The sequence below is a fragment of the Podarcis muralis genome, chromosome 4 (genome assembly GCF_964188315.1).
Source record: "Podarcis muralis chromosome 4, rPodMur119.hap1.1, whole genome shotgun sequence".
Classification (NCBI taxonomy): domain Eukaryota; kingdom Metazoa; phylum Chordata; class Lepidosauria; order Squamata; family Lacertidae; genus Podarcis; species Podarcis muralis.
Window position 1 is genome coordinate 4,384,850 of NC_135658.1, and position 18,909 is coordinate 4,403,758.

At 45.7% G+C, this 18,909-nt stretch overlaps 3 protein-coding genes across 3 annotated transcripts in view; 2 read left to right on the forward strand and 1 right to left on the reverse strand.

Moving 5' to 3' along the window:
- The window catches only part of LOC144327627 (uncharacterized), a 365,071-nt gene that overhangs the window by 145,465 nt on the left and 200,697 nt on the right, over positions 1 to 18,909 (reverse strand). The window lies entirely within an intron of this gene.
- The window catches only part of LOC144327635 (uncharacterized), a 100,002-nt gene that overhangs the window by 50,907 nt on the left and 30,186 nt on the right, over positions 1 to 18,909 (forward strand). The window contains exons 3-5 of the mRNA XM_077928043.1: positions 3,950 to 4,031; positions 4,316 to 4,398; positions 5,138 to 5,264. Of these exons, the coding sequence (XP_077784169.1) occupies positions 3,950 to 4,031; positions 4,316 to 4,398; positions 5,138 to 5,264 (292 nt within the window). The remainder of the gene's footprint in view (positions 1 to 3,949; positions 4,032 to 4,315; positions 4,399 to 5,137; positions 5,265 to 18,909) is intronic.
- Positions 1 to 18,909, forward strand: part of LOC144327628 (uncharacterized) — a 119,973-nt gene that overhangs the window by 32,022 nt on the left and 69,042 nt on the right. The gene's annotated exons all lie outside the window — the stretch shown is intronic.

Genomic DNA, 18,909 nt, shown 5'->3' on the forward strand with positions numbered 1-18,909 from the left:
AGTTGCTTCCACAAGCTTGCAGGCAGAAATCCTTTGATACAGCGCGACCAAGAAGTCTAGGCATTGGAATTAGCCATTCCCCCCGGATAGGCACACACAAGACAAAAGAAAGTTCTTTCTTAAAATTTATTTTAAAAGCATAAAGAACATGCTAATAAGCAGGCACAACTTTTTGTGAATTACAAGAACGTTGTAAAATATAGCTAGCTAGTACTTACTTCTATACTCTAAAGCAAAGATAGGTTTAAACAAAAAATTTCCTTCCAGTAGCACCTTAAAGACCAACTAAGTTAGTTCTTGGTATGAGCTTTCGTGCGTATCTGAAGAAGTGTGCATGCACACGAAAGCTCATACCAAGAACTAACTTAGTTGGTCGTTAAGGTGCTACTGGAAGGAATTTTTTTGTTTTAACTATGGCAGACCAACGCGGCTACCTATCTGTAAAAGATAGGTTAGTTAGAGTCTTTCAGAAATCCGCATCCAAAGGTCTCAGAAAATCTTCAATGCAAAAGCACAAAAGGACGAAAGGACGGCTGCTTGGTGGACGTCAGCAGCCGGGCGAATCTTTGCGAATTGCACAGCGTGCGCTTTCAAACCATTCTCTAGATCTTTTATCCATAATTTGCATTTGGAATCAGAAACCCCAGGACCAATCAAAATCCCTTGATTACATTTTATTCTCCAATGACCAGTTTGTGGGCTAATAATTCTAAATTGTGGCAGCTGAGCCAATTAAGCCTTCAGAACCCAGATCAAGGTGTTTCCTCCCTTCCCATGGAGACTGGTGGAGCTTAGGCAGACGCACATTCCCAAGCAATCAAGGATAGATAACATTACAGAGGGTATGTTCATAGCTTTGAACACAGGTGTTAAACCTTCAATTTAGCCCGGCAATTCCTTTCCCATAGAAGTCCTCTCACGCCTTTGGAGCCAACGGGCCCACAAATTAAAGCAACAGGACGGCTCTCATAATCCTTACTGGTTTGCCACAAGGCCTCACTCTCCACTTGACGAAAGAACAGCTACTAGGAAAGTACTAACTTTACTACAGAGGCGGCAGCTGCTCTGCCCCTGTTCCTCAAACACTTCTTGGTAGTCCTGGTAAGCAGCGGGGAGCGTTGACACAGCTTCCCCCGTGGGGGCGGCCACTAGCATCTTGGACCGAGCATGGGGACACGGGTCTGGGAAGCGCACAGTCTGATTGACCCAGTCGATTTCAAGATTGTGAGACTTCAGCCAGTCCATCCCGAGCACCAGGGGAAACCGGGGCATTGTGGCAATGTTCATGGTGCGCATCTCCCGGTGCTGCTGGTGACACAGGACCAAGGGCTGAGTCTCCTGAGTAACGGCCCCCGAGGGCAGGAACCGTCCATCAATTGCCTCCACCTGTACCAGTTCTGGCTTGTCCTGGAGTGGCACCTGATGATGGGCGGCGAAGGCAGAGTACATATAGGAGCGGGTTGCCCCTGAATCTACCAGAGCGTGGGTGAGAATCCAGGGCCTGCCAGGGGGGGTATAGACGCAACAGAACCATGAGGTGTCGCAAATTCCACCGGTGAGGTCCCATCATGCGATGTTTGGGACCCCAGGTTGCCTGGGCCATCGGCTACTGGGGTTGGCCATTTCCCTGTGGCCGGCGTTTTCTCAGGACAGGATTGGGCATAGTGTCCACTCCCGCCGCAGTAGAGACACAGGTTCCCCTCCAGACGCCGAGTCTTCTCCGAGGGGAGGGGAGAGGTGAGGCCGCGCTGCCCCTCGCTGCATTGGCTCCTCCAGCCCCCCTGCATGGTCTGAGGGACAGTGGACCAGCCCACGGCTGAAAAAGGTTGCTGACCAATGCCCCAGGCTAACAAGATGGTCAATCTCCGATTCCACTCCACCCTTTTAAAATTAAAATAACAAAATAGATCCCATCTCTCAGAGCATGTAAACCACATGAGTGGAAAGACCCCTGTGCCACTTATAGAAATAGGACTATACTTCCTTCTACCACCTTTAAAGTAAATGTCTATATAACAAAACCAAATCGACCCAATTCTGCCTTCCTCCACCAACCTGAACTTCGCTCTTCAAGCCAAAAGACAACACTTCCCTGTCCCCGGGCGAACCCCCCTGGCCTTTCATTGGTAGAGCTGCCACCACGCTAGTGGCGTTTACATCAGCTCGGCATGGGGACTGACTGAGCGGGCAGCGAGATGCTTTCAGCCTCGGACACTTGGCGGGTTCTGAAATGGCCATGCAGGCCAGATTCACGACCCTGGAGGGCTGGATTCAGCCCACAGGGCATAGTTTGAGGACCCCTGACTGACAGCAGCTCCCCAGAGTTTCAGGCAGGGATTTCGTCCAGCCCTGGCAGGAGATGTCAGGGGTTGACCCTGGGGCATTCTGCATGCCAAGCAGATGCTCTAGGGCTCCCCATATTTCCCTAGTCTTTCAACATTATGCTATTAGCAACCGTGGAGATTCCACCTCCCTCTTTCGAAAGGAGAAAACTCACCTGATCAATTTAAATAATAATAATAATAATAATAATAATAATAATAATAATAATAATAATAATACATTTATACCCCACCCATCTGGTTGGGTTTCCCCAGCCACTCTGGGCGGCTTCCAACAAAATATTAAAATACAATAGTCCAACAAATATCAAAAGCTTCCCTAAACATAATAACAACAACCATCCATTTCTGGAAAGGGAAATGGCATACTATTGTATATTAGTATAAAAAGCATGCATAAGAAAGTATTACTCATTTATGATGAGAATGGGATTTATTTATTTTGAACTTTGCTGGGTTCCTCCTTCTTGGCCAGTGCAATGGTTTCAGCAGGGCTAGAACTCAGGACCTGCTGCCTTGAGGGACACCTAAGAGCAGTTGGGCAGGGAAAGGTCTCCCTTGGGAGGTGGGGGACTCTCCTTCCTTGGAGGTTTCTCAGCAGAGATCGGAGGGCCATCTGCCATGGATGCTTTAGCTGAGATTCCTGCCTTGCTGGGGGTTGGACTAGATGACCCTGGGATCCCCTCCTATCTCTCCACTCCTGAATTCCTGGAGGAGCTTCCTTGCCTCCTGCAAAGCCCTTTTCCCTGCAAGCTCTTCCTCTGGTTTCTGGCCAAGGGAGGGAGATGCTCAGAGTCCAGCCAAGAGCCTCACCCCCAAAAGGATATCTGGGCATTGGCGGAGCCAGGGGGGGCAGCTGCCCCCCTAAATGCATAAAAAATAATAAGAATCTGAGAGAGGGCTGAGCTGGAGGGACTCGGCTTGGCAAGGGTTAAAGGGAACTGAGCTGCCTTCCTAGAGAGGCCAGGAAGCGGGGGGGGGGCAGGTCCTCCAGAGCCAAGGCCCCTCCCTCCCCAGTCCTTTCCTGCAAGGAAGGGGGGGTGTTGATTTGTGTCTCTCCTGCAAGGACTGATTCGCTGCCCCCTCCTGGGATCTGGTGAGTCTCCTCTCTCTCCCCCCAGAGGGTGCAGTGGGGGGACGGTGGGGGTCCCAGGGCTGCAGCAGGGGAGGGTGCCTGGGGGGCCAGATCTGCTCATGTGGGGGGGACCCCAAGTCAGGGAGGAGAGGGTCCTGCCAGGGAGGGGCCAGGTCTGCCACGCTCTCCTTCCTGCAGATCAGAGGATCCTTGACTCCCACCAAATCTCCCTTCTTTAAAGAAAGGAGTCCCTGGGACTTTAACTGTGTGACGTCGCTCAGCCTCATTGCACAACAGAGGAAACATGTGCAAATGGTTTTCCAAAGCTGGACGAGGAGGTGGACTAGCCCCCCCCCCAAAAAAAAAACACCCCACAGGGAGGGAGGAAGTTAAGGTGGGAGAGAAAGGCCAGGGATAAAGAGAGGGATCCCAGCCCAGAGTCTGGCTGCTGCATTGCGGACCAGTTTCCCAGTGTCTCCCAGGGCAGCTCCCCACGGAGGCCACTGCAGCCATCCCCTCGCACCCAGAGCAGGGAAAGGATCTCTATGCAGAAATGGACCTGGATTCCTGTGAGGCAGAGAGGCCTCCGTTGGACACCAGAGAGAGGCCACTGGGTAAGGAGGAAGGTGGTTTTTCTCCATTTGGTCTCGTTCTGTTGGTTTCCCAACTCATCTGAGGGTTCTTTTCATCTTGTTGTGGGGGGAGACAGTTGGGAACAAGGGTCCAGAAGAGGGGAGATGTATTTTTTCACAACAAAGATACGAAATGGGCACAAACGTCCAAATACTCTCAGCAGGTAAGTCCTTCTCAAAGGCCCATCTGTAGTTAGAGATGCCCTGTTTCACCTGTGAGAGAAGCCGGCACTCCTGGCGTCCTGCTTACCTTTTTTCTCTTGCAGGTGGCAGAAGGATGCCGGCAAGACCTCCTGATCCACCTTTTCATGGGGGCAGAAGGGAAGCAGCAGCTCTGGAACCAGATCAGGTCAGGTGAAGCTGCCTTGTGGGGACAGAGGCCAAGGGATGGAGCAATGTCATGGACTGGTTGGGCACAGAGGAATGGTGGGAGGAAGCAACTGGGGAACCAGGAAGGGAAGATGGCTCAGAGCCGAAGAAGTGGAGGTGGAGGAAGGATGAGCGGTCAGAGGGGCAAGAGGGAGAAGCCTGGGAAGAGGAGATGTCAGAAGCTGAAGGGGTAACAGGGCTTAGTAAGCTGGGAGACTCTGTGGCAGAATGCAGTGCAGAATCAGAGGCAGAAGAGGAAGGAGGCGAGTGGGAGAGGAAGGTCGAGAGGCTGAGGTGAGCCAGGAGAAGGAGGAGCCACCGGTGGCTCCCTCTCCTTTTGCCAGAAGCCACCCTCCCTGCTTGTCTCTCAGAGCCAGGAGACCCCCTGCAACGCCGGAATCTCTGCTAGATCATCCAAGACCAAAAGAGGCTTATTTTATTTCTAGATTGATAACTGAATGCAAAAATTGGTCTCTAAGCAGTGGACAAATGAGAACAAATAGTGGCCTGAAAACATAAGGTGGAGTACCACCTATTTGCACAAAAACGAATACCCATAATTAAAATGTAGAATAAAATAAGCATCCATAAATAAAATGTGCAGCAAAGCAATCCTATTGAAACAACACTGCAATTTACAGGAAGGAAACCACAGAGCATTGTGGAGCAGATCATATTTCTGCTGTCTCAGAGGAGGACATTTCCTTTTTTTCTTTTAGGGTCCAGTGTGCTTTGAAGATGTCGCTGTTCGTTTCACGGACGAGGAGTGGGCGTTGCTGGATCCTGACCAGAGAGCTCTGCATAAGGACGTCATGGAGGAGAATCGTGGGATCGTGGCCTCTCTTGGTAAGGCTCCCTGTGGGATCGGCATATCTGCCTCGAAATACAAAAATACCTCTATGTGACCAACCTCATATATTTTCACAGAGCTCAACAGAGCCCCCTATAACACCTGGGAACCGAACACCCCCACAATAAACAGTAAATTACAGTTTTTTCTTTGAACAATCTTCTTCAAATCATTCCTTTTTCTGCCACGATTGGGCTGGTCTGAACTGGCCAGGCCATCTTCAATGTCAGCTTCAGAAAGATAAGTAGCTTCAGGTTTTCTGTTTTTGCTCCTGTCAGTCTTGGGTTGACTAAAGCAGTGTTTCCCAACCACTGTTCCGCGGCACACTAGTGTGCCGCGAGATGTTGCCTGTTGTGCCACGGGAAAAATTAAAAAATTGAAAGATTTTTTTTTTAAAGTCAAATTTTTGATTGGGGCGCCGTCACTAAATGACCCCTGGGGTTCCCTCCCTCCCTCCCGCTCTGCACCTCCCTCCTCCTCCTCCTCTTCCGGGGAGGCCCTTCCTGGCTCTCGGCCAAGGCTTGGCGGCTGCCACTCACTCACTCGCTCGCCCACCCATCCCTCCATCCCTGCACCCGGCCTCTCCCCCTCCGTCCCCGACGCGGGGGCTGCCGGGATCCGTAGTCCCCTCGCCCTTGGGCTCCGCGCCCGCGCAGGGTGCGCGAAGTACGTTTCCCAGCGTGGCCTGGCGGGCCGGGCGTTTTGTTTGAAGTGCTCTTCTCCCGGCCATGGAATGAGCGCAGCGGCGGCGGCCGGCCGGGCAGGGGCTCTTCCGCGCAGACCCCGCGCAGCCTGCCTGCGCCCCCCGGAGATCGGGCGGCAGGATGGAGCCCGGGGATCCCCGCGGAGGCGGAGCGGCGGAGGCGGAGGCTGCCCCCCAGGAAGGGCTGCGTCGGGGGTTTTTTATTTTTGCAATGCTGCATCCGCGCCGGAGGGGACGCATTGGACCGCAGTGAGACCCCTTGGCGGGCATGCAAGGCAATGCATGCGTGCAGGCGTTGCATGGAGTGCAGTGCAATGCAATGGCAACGCGGCGCCCTGCATGCATGCATGCAACTTCCACCGGCGCTCCGGACTTGGCAGGTGAGGGGGGTCCCCAGTGGGCGGCAGAGAGAGCCTGGAGGGCGAAGGGGAGCCAGGGGGGGAGCAGCGCTGCTCCCCGAGCCGAGCCCGGGGGGAAACTTTGGTGTCGTTGCGCCGGGTGTTGGAAGCGGAGGCTGGCGGGGGCCCCTCACCTGCAAAACCTGGTCGCCTCTCATATATTTCGTGCATTGCATTCATCGCCCGCTTTCTCCTCCAAGGAGCTCCCGGGGGCGCGCGTGGTTCTCCCCGTGTTATCCTCGCAACAACAGCCCTGCGAGGTGGGTCAGGCGAGTGGCCCAAGGGAGCACCCAGGGATTGTCCTGGCCAGGTGGGGTGATTTGAACCCTGCTCTCTGCCCGGTCTTCATCCTCATTTAGCCCCCACATGTGCATGACTGTGCATGACTGAGGTTTCCCCCCCTCGTCTTGGCTATGGTGTGAGTCTGTGCTGTTAATTAATGGGGTTCTGCCTTCGGAGAAGATGAGCCAGCCCTCAAGGAGGTGATTATGTAATTTGCTAGCAATTCATGTCCCTCCCGGCATGACGCTGCGCGCTGACGTCACGGGGCTGTAATGGTGGTGTGCCTCGAGATTTTTTTCATGAAACAAGTGTGCCTTTGCCCAAAAAAGGTTGGGAAACACTGGACTAAAGAGACGAGTGACATTGGAGATGGAGGGGATGCCGTGACTGGGCCAAACAAAATTCATCCCAGAGAAGACCTAGACTTATTGAATCTCAGGAAAAGTAGCAGTGATGATGATGATGATAGTGGTACCTCGGTTTACAAACTTAATAATAATAATAATAATAATAATAATAATAATAACAACAACAATAATAAGAAACTTAAAATTTTGCGGAAGAGGACTGTTCTTAAATCGAGGTACCACTGTAGTAATAATAATAATAATGTTTATTTCTACCCTGCCCATCTGGCTGGGTTCCTCCAGCCATTCTGGGTGGCTTCCAACATATATATAAACATGAAACATAAATAATTATAATCTGATCCCATATAAAAAGAACATTAACTTTATTTTTTTTTTTTTACCAATCAATTTTTATTGTTTTCTTTACACAGTCATTTTACAATACATTAAATCCCATATATACTTTTAGCTCTGCCAAGCTTGCGACTTCCCTCCTTCCCTTCAGCAGGTATCCCTTATTTTCTCCAGTCGCGTATTTTAATTTCTAACCTTGTATCTGTCTTATACATTGTAGGAGTTATTTCAATCCTTCCAGTGTTTTTAAATCTTTTACAATTATCCTTTAAGTACACAGTACATTTACTCCAACTTTCCTGAAATCTCTGATCGTCCTGATCCCGAATCCTGCCAGTCAGTTTGGCTAATTCCGTGTAGTTCATCATTTTCGTCTGCTACTCCACAATGGTGGGAGCTTATTGTAATTTCCAGTTTGGGGCCAATATATTCCTTGCCGCAGCTGTGGCATACATAAATAGCCTTTCATCTGTTTTCTTAACCTCCTTCCCCATCAAACCCAACAAAAAAGCCTCTGGTTTTTTGGGAAAGGTATATTTAAGTACTTTATTAAGTTCATCATAGATCAACTCCCAAAAATTCTTGGCTTTATCACAAGTCCACCACATATGATAGAAGTCTCCATCCACCTTTTTTCATTTCCAGCATTTCTTATCCCTCATCCAATACATTTTCGCCAGTTTTACTGGTGTCAAATGCCACCTATATATCATCTTCATTAAATTTTCTTTTAAAGCCGTACACGCCGTGAATTTCTTACTTTTGTTCCATAATTTTAGCCATGCATCCAGTTCAATAGTATGCCTAAAATCTATAGCCCATTTTATCATTCCTTCTTTCACCTCTTCAACTTTTGTAAACCATTCTAATAACAAAACATATATCCTAGATAGTATTCTACCTCTGCCTTCCACTAATTCTAATTGAAATCTTGATTTTTTATCCTTAAACCCAGCTTTCCTTTTATCCTCACTCAATATATCATTCACCTGATGGTATTGCAACCAACCTGTAAACATGCCTTCCGTTTGATCATATGGTTTACGTTTTAACCCTTGTTCCGTTTTTCTAATAATTTCCTCATATTTACTTTTTTAACTGTCAATACCTCTATTGGTGATATCCACCGTGGGGTTTTCCTTTGCATTAAATTCTTGTTTCTTTCCCATAGTTCATAAATTGACCTTCTGATCACATGGTTTAAAAAACCTTTACTTTTACCTTATCATACCACAGGTACGAGTGCCACCCGTGCCTGTTGTCATGACCTTCTAAATCCAATAGGTCCGTATTTTCCAATGTTATCCATTCCTTTAACAATACAAGACAGGATGCTTCATAATAGAGATTCATACCTGGTAAGGCAAATCCACCTCTTTCTTTTTCATCTATCAACATTTTCATTTTGATCCTCGGCTTCTTTCCCTTCCAGACAAATCTTGACACTATTTTTTGCCATTCTCTACATTGTCCTGTCCTTTTAATCAATGGAATTGTTTGGAATAAGAATAACATTCTAGGTAAAACGTTCATCTTAATCACCGATATTCTGCCCAAAAAGGATAATTTCAAACTGTTCCAAATTTCTAAATCCTTCTTAATCTCTCTCCATGTGGTTTCATAATTATCTTTATACAATTTTCCCCCTGTTGTCAACCAAATTCCAAGGTATTTCACTTTCTTAACCACCATAATTCCTGTCCTGTGTTGCAATTCCTCTGTCTCTTCTTTATTCATATTTTTTAAAAGCATTTTGGTCTTATTTCTATTGAGTTTGAATCCCGCAACTTTTCCAAATTCCTCCATTCTCTCTAGGGCTTTTTGTACACTGTACACTGTTCTTTGGGTCTTCTAATGTTAAAACTAAATCATCAGCAAACGCTTTTACTTTAAACACTTTCGATCCCACCTTAATACCTCTGATTTCTGACACTTCTCTCAAATTCTTGTTTAATACCTCCAAAGGTGTTCCCGCCCCGCCGCCCGGCTTCGGAGGAGGTCCGAGGACAGTGGGGAAGACGCGCTGCGCTTCCCCGCTGTCCCGGAGATTTCCCTATGGGCTTTCTTCTTGCGAAGCAAGCCCATAGGGAACTTCGCCTTGCGAAGCGCCTCCAAAATGGAAAACCCTTTCGTCTAGCGGGTTTTCCGTCTTGCGAGGCGTTCGTCTTGCGGGGCACCACTGTATGTTTTTGGTAGTTTCCCTTCATTTGTGTCTCACCTTTTCGTTGATCTATCCAAATCTGGAATAACCACACTGTTGAAATCCCCCATTACTATCACTCTCTGATCCAAAAATTCTGATAATGTTTCATTGAGCTTCGAATAAAAGTCGGCTTTTTTGTCATTAGGTGCGTAGATTCCCACAATGATTACCTTTCCCCCCTGGAACGTAATTTGCACTATCAGCACTTTCCCCTCCTCATCTTTATAAATTAATTTTGGGTCATATTTCTCCATTATGTACAATACAGCCCCTCTTTTTTTGTTTGTGTCTGAGGCAATAAAGTCTTTCCCCAATCTTTTAGTTCTTAAAATCCTCTTATGTTTACTTGCGACATGTGTTTCCTGTAAACAGGTTATATCTAAGTTCCGTTTAATCAAGACATGTTTGATTTTGTGCCTTTTATTTTTATTTTTAATATTTTTTTAAAAAGATTTTTATTAAAGTTTCACAAATTATATAATAACAAACAAGACATTAATACAAACAAAAGAAAAACAAAAACAAGTACAATTTCAATCCCTTATTTTCTTGTAACTTACTTCCCCGACCTCCTCATACCTCCCCTTTCTGTATTCCAATTTCCAATTATTAATTCAGCAAATCCTCTCCCTTATTATCCATTTAAATTTTTAGACTTTCTTTTTTTTTTACTAAATCATTACAGCTAGAAACCACATAATTTCTAAACCCACGTCATTCTAACATTCAATAATTTTACAATGTTTCCTAAGATAGTCCTTAAATTTCTTCCAGTCTTCTTCCGCTGTCTCTATTTTTATTTTTAAATGCTGTTTATTAAAGTTTCATAAACAATCAATAACTTCAGAATTTAAACATAAAGCACAAAAGCCAATAAAAAAAAGAAATAAAAAGATACAAAACGAAACACATATAAAGTACACAATAAAAGGGAGTTAACAAAATAGGAGAAAAAAGAGGGGGATAACAAAAAAAACACCAAAAAACAAAACAGAAAAATAGATTAATACTGTCTTCCTGACAGTAAGAGCTGTTCGACAGTGGAATTTGCTGCCAAGGAGTGTGGTGGAGTCTCCTTCTTTGGAGGTCTTTAAGCAGAGGCTTGACAACCATATGTCAGGAGTGCTCTGATGGTGTTTCCTGCTTGGCAGGGGGTTGGACTTGATGGCCCTTGTGGTCTCTTCCAACTCTATGATTCTATGATTCTAATATTTTCATATCTTGTATTTCCTTCACTAGTTTCTTGACCTCCTCGCACCTCCCTTTTTGTATTCCAGTTCAGATGTTTAGTTCAGCAAATCCTTACCCTTTATCCTTTAACCTTACTCAGCGTCTTAACCTATAATAAATATATATTTTCCACCATTATCAATACGTATTTACATATTCTTATTAATCTTTTTACCAACACTGCTTATTTCCAATCCAACATCCCTTTAACATTCATTAATTTTACAGTATTTCCGTAGATAGTCCTTAAATTTTTTCCAATCTTCTTCCACCGACTCTTCTCCCTGGTCTTGGATTCTGCCAGTCATTTCTGCCAGTTCCATGTTGTCTATCACCTTCATCTGCCATTCTTCCAAGGTGGGTAGATCTTGTGTTTTCCAATACTTTGCGATGAGTATTCTTGCTACTGTTGTAGCATACATAAAAAAGGTTCTATCCTTCTTTAACACCAATTAGCCGACCATGCCCAGGAGAAAGGCCTCTGGTTTCTTCAAGAAGGTATATTTAAATACCTTTTTCAATTCATTATAGATCATCTCCCAGAAAGCCTTAATCCTTGGGCACGTCCACCAAAGGTGAAAGAATGTACCTTGAGTTTCTTTACATTTCCAACATTTATTATCGGGCAGATGATAAATTTTTGCCAACTTGACTGGGGTAATGTACCACCTATAAATCATTTTCATAATATTCTCTCTTAGGGCATTACATGCCATAAATTTTATACCAGTGGTCCACAACTGTTCCCAGTCAGCAAACATAATGTTATGTCCAACATCTTGTGCCCATTTAATCATAACAGATTTAACCGTTTCATCCTGAGTATTCCATTTTAACAGCAAGTTATACATTCTTGAAAGTATCTTTGTTTTAGGATCTAGCAGTTCTGTTTCCAACTTTGATTTTTTTTAAAATAATTTTTTTATTGGTTTTTCCACATTTATATAAACACAAACAATACACATTACAAACAAACAAACACATAAACAACAAGTATAATTTCAAATCCTTTTCTTTCTTAAACCCTACTTCACCGACTTCCCCATACCTCCCCTTTCTGCATCCCTGTTTCAAAATTTATTTCAGCAATTCCCCCCCCTTAAAATTATCTAATTTTCTCTTGTTCTTCTCTTTTACTTAATCTTATGCAACTGTAACCCCCTTTTTTCTATAACCTCAACATTTTAGCACTCATTAATTTTATAATATTTCTTAAGATAAATTTTGAATTTCTTCCAATCTTCTTCCGCCGTCTCTTTTCCTTGGTCTCGGATTCTGCCAGTCATTTCAGCCAGTCCCATGTAGTCTATCACCTTCGTCTGCCATTCTTCCAGAGTGGGTAGTTCTTGTGTCTTCCAATACTTTGCGATGAGTACTCTTGCTGCTGTAGTGGCATACATAAAAAAAAGTCCTATCTTTCTTTAACACCAGTTGGCCGACAATGCCCAAGAGAAAGGCCTCTGGTTTCTTGGGAAAAGTACATTTAAGTACCTTTTTCATTTCATTATATATCATTTCCCAGAAAGCCTTAATCCTCGGGCACGTCCACCAAAGGTGATAAAAAGTACCTTCAGTTTCATTACATTTCCAGCATTTGTTATTGGGCAAATGGTAGATTTTTGCAAGCTTGACTGGGGTCATGTACCACCTATAAATCATTTTCATAATATTCTCTCTTAAGGCATTACATGCCGTAAATTTTATAGCGGTGGTCCACAACTCTTCCCAGTCAGCAAACATAATATTATGACCAATGTCTTGTGCCCACTTAATCATGGCTGATTTAACAGTTTCATCTTGTGTATTCCATTTCAGCAACAAGTTATACATTCTTGACACATTCTTAGTATTGGGTTCTAACAATTCTGTTTCTAGTTTGGATTTCTCCACCTGGAAGCCAATTTTCCTGTCTTGTTTATACACCTCCATTATTTGATAATAATGGAGCCAATCTCGTACTTTAGACTTCAATTTCTCATAACTCTGTAATTTTACCTTATCACCCTCTTGTTCCAGAATTTTCCAATATTTTGGCCATTTAGATCCCATGTTAAGTTTTTTCACATCTTTAGCCTCCATTGGCAACAACCACCTTGGGGTTTTATTTTCCAACAAATCTTTATATCTAATCCAAACATTATATAGTGCTTTCCTAACAATGTGATTTTTAAAGCCTTTATGAGCTTTTACCTTGTCATACCATATATATGCATGCCATCCGAAAACATTATTAAACCCTTCCAAATCTAAAATGTCTGTGTTCTCAAGAAGTAGCCAATCTTTCAACCAGCAGAAAGCTGCTGATTCATAATACAGTTTTAAGTCCGGCAGGGCAAACCCCCCTCTTTCTTTTGCATCAGTTAGTATCTTAAATTTTATTCTGGGCTTTTTGCCCTGCCAGACAAATTTAGATACAGTGGTGCCTCGCAAGACGAAATTAATTCGTTCCGCAAGTTTTGTCGTCTTGCGATTTTTCCGTCTTGCGAAGCACGGTTTCCCATAGGAATGCATTGAAAATCAATTAATGCATTCCTATGGAAACCGACTTCAGACCAGGTCCAGGGACAGTCTGTCCCCCGACCTCTTCTGAAGGCTGGGGGGGGGGGGCAAGGGCTTTTCTTCCCACCCCCAGCATTTTAAAAAACCCCAGGACAGCGGGGGACTTCTCCGCTGTCCGGGGCGATCTTAAAATGCTGGCGGGCGGGAGCGAAGCCTCCACTGTCGCCCGCCAGCATTTTAAAAAGCCCCGAGACAGCGGGGGACTTCTCCGCTGTCCCCGGGTGATTTAAAAGCCCCTGGGAAGGCAGGCAGGGGGGACAAAGACTTTTGCCCCCCGCCGGCCTTCAGAAGAGGTCCAGGACCTCTTCTGAAGGCAGGCGGGGTGCGAAAGTCTTTGCTCCCCCCCGCCTACATTCAAAAGCCCTCCGGGACAGCGGAGAAAGGTGCTGCGTTTCTCCACTCTCCCAGGAAGGCAGGCAGGGGGGAGCAAAGACTTTCGCCCCCCGCCGGCCTTCAGAAGAGGTCCTGGACCTCTTCTGAAGGCCGGCGGGGGGCGAAAGTCTTTGCTCCCCCCCTGCCTTCAAAAGCCGTCTGGGATAGCGGAGAAACGAAGGCTGGCGGCGGGAGGAGGTCTCTCCGCCCGCTGCCAGCCTTCGGAGGAGGTCCGAGGACAGTGGGGAAGACGCGCTGCGCTTCCCCGCTGTCCCGGAGATTTCCCTATGGGCTTTCGTCTTGTGAAGGAAGCCCATAGGGAAATTCGTTTTGCAAAGCGCCTCCAAAACGGAAAACCCTTTCGTCTAGCGGGTTTTCCGTCTTGCGAGGCCTTCGTCTTGCGGGGCACCACTGTATGTCTTTTTGCCACCTCTTGAAACGGTCCATTTTGTCCACAATTTGCAATGTTTGGAATAAAAACAACATTCCAGGCAAAACATTCATCTTGATAACAGCAATTCGGCCTAACAAGGAAAGCTTCAAATTTGACCATATTTCTAAATCTTTCTTTACTTCTGTCCAGCATTTCTCATAATTGTCTTTAAATAAATTCACATTCTTAGATGTCATATTAATCCCCAAGTATTTCACCTTCTTTGCCACAATCCTGTTTCATTTTGGAACCGCTCCCTTTCAGTAACTGTTAGATTTTTCTCCAATACTTTAGTTTTTTGTTTGTTTAGCTTAAATCCTGCGACTTGACCAAATACTTGAATTAACTCTAAAACCCTTTTTGTACTAGTGTCTGGCTCTTGTAAAGTAAGTACCAAGTCATCTGCAAAGGCCCTCAATTTGTATTGTTTAGCTCCGACCTGTACCCCTTTAACCAACTGGTCCCTTCTGATCATATTTAACAGAACCTCCAGGACTGATATAAAGTTTCCAACTTTGATTTTTCCACCTGGAAGCCGATTTTTTTGTCTAAATTAAAGGTCTCTCTTATTTGGTAATAGTGAAGCCAGTCTCGCACTTTATCTTTTAGTTTCTCAAAGCTCTGCAATTTCAATTTGTCTCCTTCCTGCTCCAAAATTTCCCAATGTTTCGGCCACTTGGCCTCCATATTGAGCTTTTTCAGAGCCTTCGCCTCCATTGGTGACAACCACCTTGGGGTTTTGTTTTCAAGTAAGTCTTTGTATCTTGTCCAAACATTAAATAATGCTTTCCTGACAATATGGTTTTTAAATGCTTTATGGGCTTTAACCTTGCCGTACCACAAGTATGCATGCCACCCAAAAACATTGTTAAAACCTTCTAGATCCAAAATGTCAGTGTTTTCAAGAAGTAGCCAATCTTTCAACCAGCAGAAAGCTGCTGATTCATACTAAAGTTTAAGGTCTGGCAGGGCAAACCCCCCTCTTTCGTTTGCATCAGTTAATATTTTAAATTTTATTCTGGGCTTCTTGCCCTGCCAGACGAATCTAGAAATGTCTCTCTGACACCTCTTGAAACAATCCATCTTGTCTAAAATTTGTAATGATTGGAACAAAAACAACATTATTGGCAATACATTCATCTTTATAACAGTAATTCGGCCCAACAAGGAAAGCTTCAGATTTGACCATATTTCTAAATCCTTTTTAACCTCCGTCCAACATTTTTCATAATTGTCTTTAAACAAATTCCCATTTTTAGCTGTCATGTTAATCCCCAAGTATTTAACCTTCTTAACCACTGCTAAACCTGTCTCATTCTGAAACTTCTCTTTCTCAGTCATTGTTAGATTTTTTTTCCAAAACTTTAGCTTTTAACTTATTCAACTTAAATCCTGCCACATGACCAAATTCATGAATCAATTCTAATACTCTTTTAGTACTAGATTCTGGCTCCTGTAATGTCAATACTAGGTCATCTGCAAAGGCTTTCAATTTATATTGTTTAGCTCCGACCATTATACCTTTAATCAAATGGTCCCTTCTAATCATATTTAGCAGAACCTCCAGGACCGAAATAAAAAGTAATGGGGAAATTGGGCAGCCTTGTCGTGTCCCTTTCTCTATCTTAAATTCCTCTGTCAGCACATTGTTCACTATTAGCTTAGCTTTTGGTTCTGAATAAATTGCACTTATACCGTTTTCAAATTCTTGACCAACCCCCATCCCCTGAAGATTTTTCTTCAAAAAACTCCAAGAAATGTTGTCAAAGGCTTTCTCGGCGTCCACAAAAATCAAAACTGCTTTAGTATTGATGTCTTCTTGTAACTTCTCCAAAATGTTAATTATATTCCTTGTATTATCAGACAAATGTCTACCTGGGAGAAAGCCGGCTTGTGTATCACTTCCCCTTTATTTTTATTTTTAAGTCCATTCACATTCTATGAAAGCATTTTCAGAGCCTTTTTCTGTTTTGTTTAAGTCTACTATCAAACTTGGGGGTCCTTGTTATTATTATCCTCTTCTTCCTCTTCTTCTTCCCCTCTCCCTTTCTCCTCTTCAGACTGGTCCCGTCCTGGTCTTACCTTCTCCACTTTTCCCAACTGTTTATCATATCTTCTGGAGAATTTTTTCCAGATCCTGAAGGCTACTTAGTTTGAACCTCTTGTCTTTGTAATAGAAGGAAATTCCTTCTGGAAATTCCCATGTTGGATTCCATTTTGCTTTAACTGGCCAACTGGTTGGTGGCAGCGGATTAGTGGAGTACAGGTCAATAGTCCGTGAGATGACTGGGGGTTCAGTACAAACACCACAGTTGGCGCCATAGATTTCTGATTGGGTTAATGTTTGGGCTATTCCTAAGCCATTCCAGCAGTGCAATAGGATTATCTTTAAAGCACCTTGTAATGAGTGTGGGGTTGCTCGTGCGTAAGTTACCGCCACTCCTGGCTGTGTTGCCTTGTTAAACCTTTCTGTCTGGACAGCCCTCCACTTCGTGGCTGCCTCAGTCGGTAGCAGAACCCGTCAGTGGGTGTTTCTTAAACCTTTTGCAACATAAAAGTTGTTTGACGCCAAGTCTCCTCCTACTCTCCCTGCGCGGAAGTCTTCTGCGCAGGGGGGGGCGTGGGTAGCGGAGGACCCGTGCTCTCCCCGCTGGTGTCCGGTGAAGAGTCCTGGAGCCCTCTCTCCGATTCCCCCATCTGCCCCCTTTTATTCCTGGTGTTGCGTTGATTTGCTTCCCCATCTGCTGAGCTGCTTCTCTCCCTGCTGGGCCCTTCTCCAGCATCATTTGAGAGCCTTCCCTCCGCCTCTAGCTCCGATGTCAGTTCCCTGACATCCACCTCCCCCCCCAGGACCCCCTCCACCCCGGCCCAACCTGTTGACCCAACTTCGTCCCTTTCTTTGGCCGACGATGCGGCGAACCCCCAGAAGGAGCTGTCGTCATCCTCTGAGGATTCAAAACCCGCTTCCCACCCACTCTGATCCCTTCCCATGGGGTGGGCCTCCCAGTCTGATTCTTCTTCCTCCGAAGCCTCTTCTCCCTCCCCTTCGGAGGCAGAAACCCCCACAAAATCCTCTTCATCGTCTGGTTCCAAATTGCTCCTCCCAGAATCTCGCTAGTGGTTTGGGTTTGTCCGGGAACAGGCGGTGGAATTCCTCCACCGGATACCCGTCAGTGATTGCCTCCGCGGGAACCCACGTGTTTTCCGACCCGGGTTCTCCCTCCCAAGCCACCAAGTACTCCACCTGGCATCCTCGCCACCTTGAATCAAGTATTTCCATGGCCAAGTTGTGGTGCTCCCTCTCTTCTACCTGCGGGTGTGTGGTGACTTCTCCCTCTCGCCCCGGGAATCCCCGTCCTTCCCTGTACGGTGAGAGTAGGGACCTATGGAACACCGGGTGTATCTTCATGCTGTCAGGCAATTTGAGCTTGAATGCTACGGGGTTCACCTGCTGTGTTACCTCAAACGGTCCCAGCCACCTGGGCTGCAACTTCTTGCACCCCCCCTTAAAAGGTAACCCTTGGGTTGACAACCACACCCGATCTCCCACCCATATGGTCTCCCCTTCCGTACGGTGCTTGTCTGCCTGCCTCTTGTAAATTTCCTTGGCCCGCTCCAAGTTCATCTTAAGTTGCTGGTGCAGGGCTTCCATTTCTTCCACAAACTGCTCTGCCGCCGGTACACTCCAACCTTCCTCCCCACTCCCAGGGAAGGCCCTGGGGTGACACCCATAATTGGCCATGAATGGGCTCATTCCCGTGGACACATGTTCAGCGTTATTGTACGTAAATTCAGCCAGCGCTAGTTTCTCTACCCAATCGTTCTGCCTCTCGCTGACGTAGCAGCGTAGGTATTGCTGGAGTATACTGTTCGCTCTTTCTGCTTGTCCATTGGTTTCCGGGTGTCTCGCCGTTGAGAAGCCCACTCATGAACTTCCTCCAGAAACGGGAAGTAAATTGTTTCCCGCGGTCGGAGATAACCCTCGAAGGAGCCCCATGCAACCTGAAGATGTGATCTACAAACAACCTGGCTGTTTCCTCTGCCGTGACTGCATGTGAGCAAGCTATAAAATGGCATATTTTTGTTAGTAGATCGACCACTATAATGACCGCTGTCTTCCCTCGGGACTTGGGCAAATCGGTCATAAAATCAATGGATACCACCTCCCAAGGTTTCCCCGGCGTGGGTAAGGGTTCCAGTAATCCTGCGGGGGCAGCCCGCTCCCCCTTTGCCCTTTGGCATCGGTCGCACCCCCGTACATATTCCCGTACATATGCTTCTCTCCCTGCTGGGCCCTTCTCCAGCATCATTTGAGAGCCTTCCCTCCGCCTCTAGCTCAGATGTCAGTTCCCTGACACACCTTTTGCACACAGCATGGAACATTCATGGAACTGAATCCTGTTGAAATAGGAAAGGAAGGAAGGAAGGAAGGAAGGAGGGAGGGAAGGAGGGAAGGAGGGAAGGAAAGAAAGAAAGATTTGTATAAATATATATAGAAATGCTTCAGTATCTGGGAAAAGATCACTTGTGGAACGCTTCAGTTTGGGCTCAATATTCCCATTAATGACGCAAATTCTGCCCACACCTTTTGCTGCCATACAACCCCAGATCATCAAACTGTCTGGGTGTTTCACAGTCGGTGTAATGGAAGTAGGATGTAAATCTTCTCCGATTCTTCTCCTCTTCTCCAATTAAAGAAACTCATGTATTTCATGCCATCACTACCAAGCAAGGAGATTTGGGTCTCATCGCTCCAA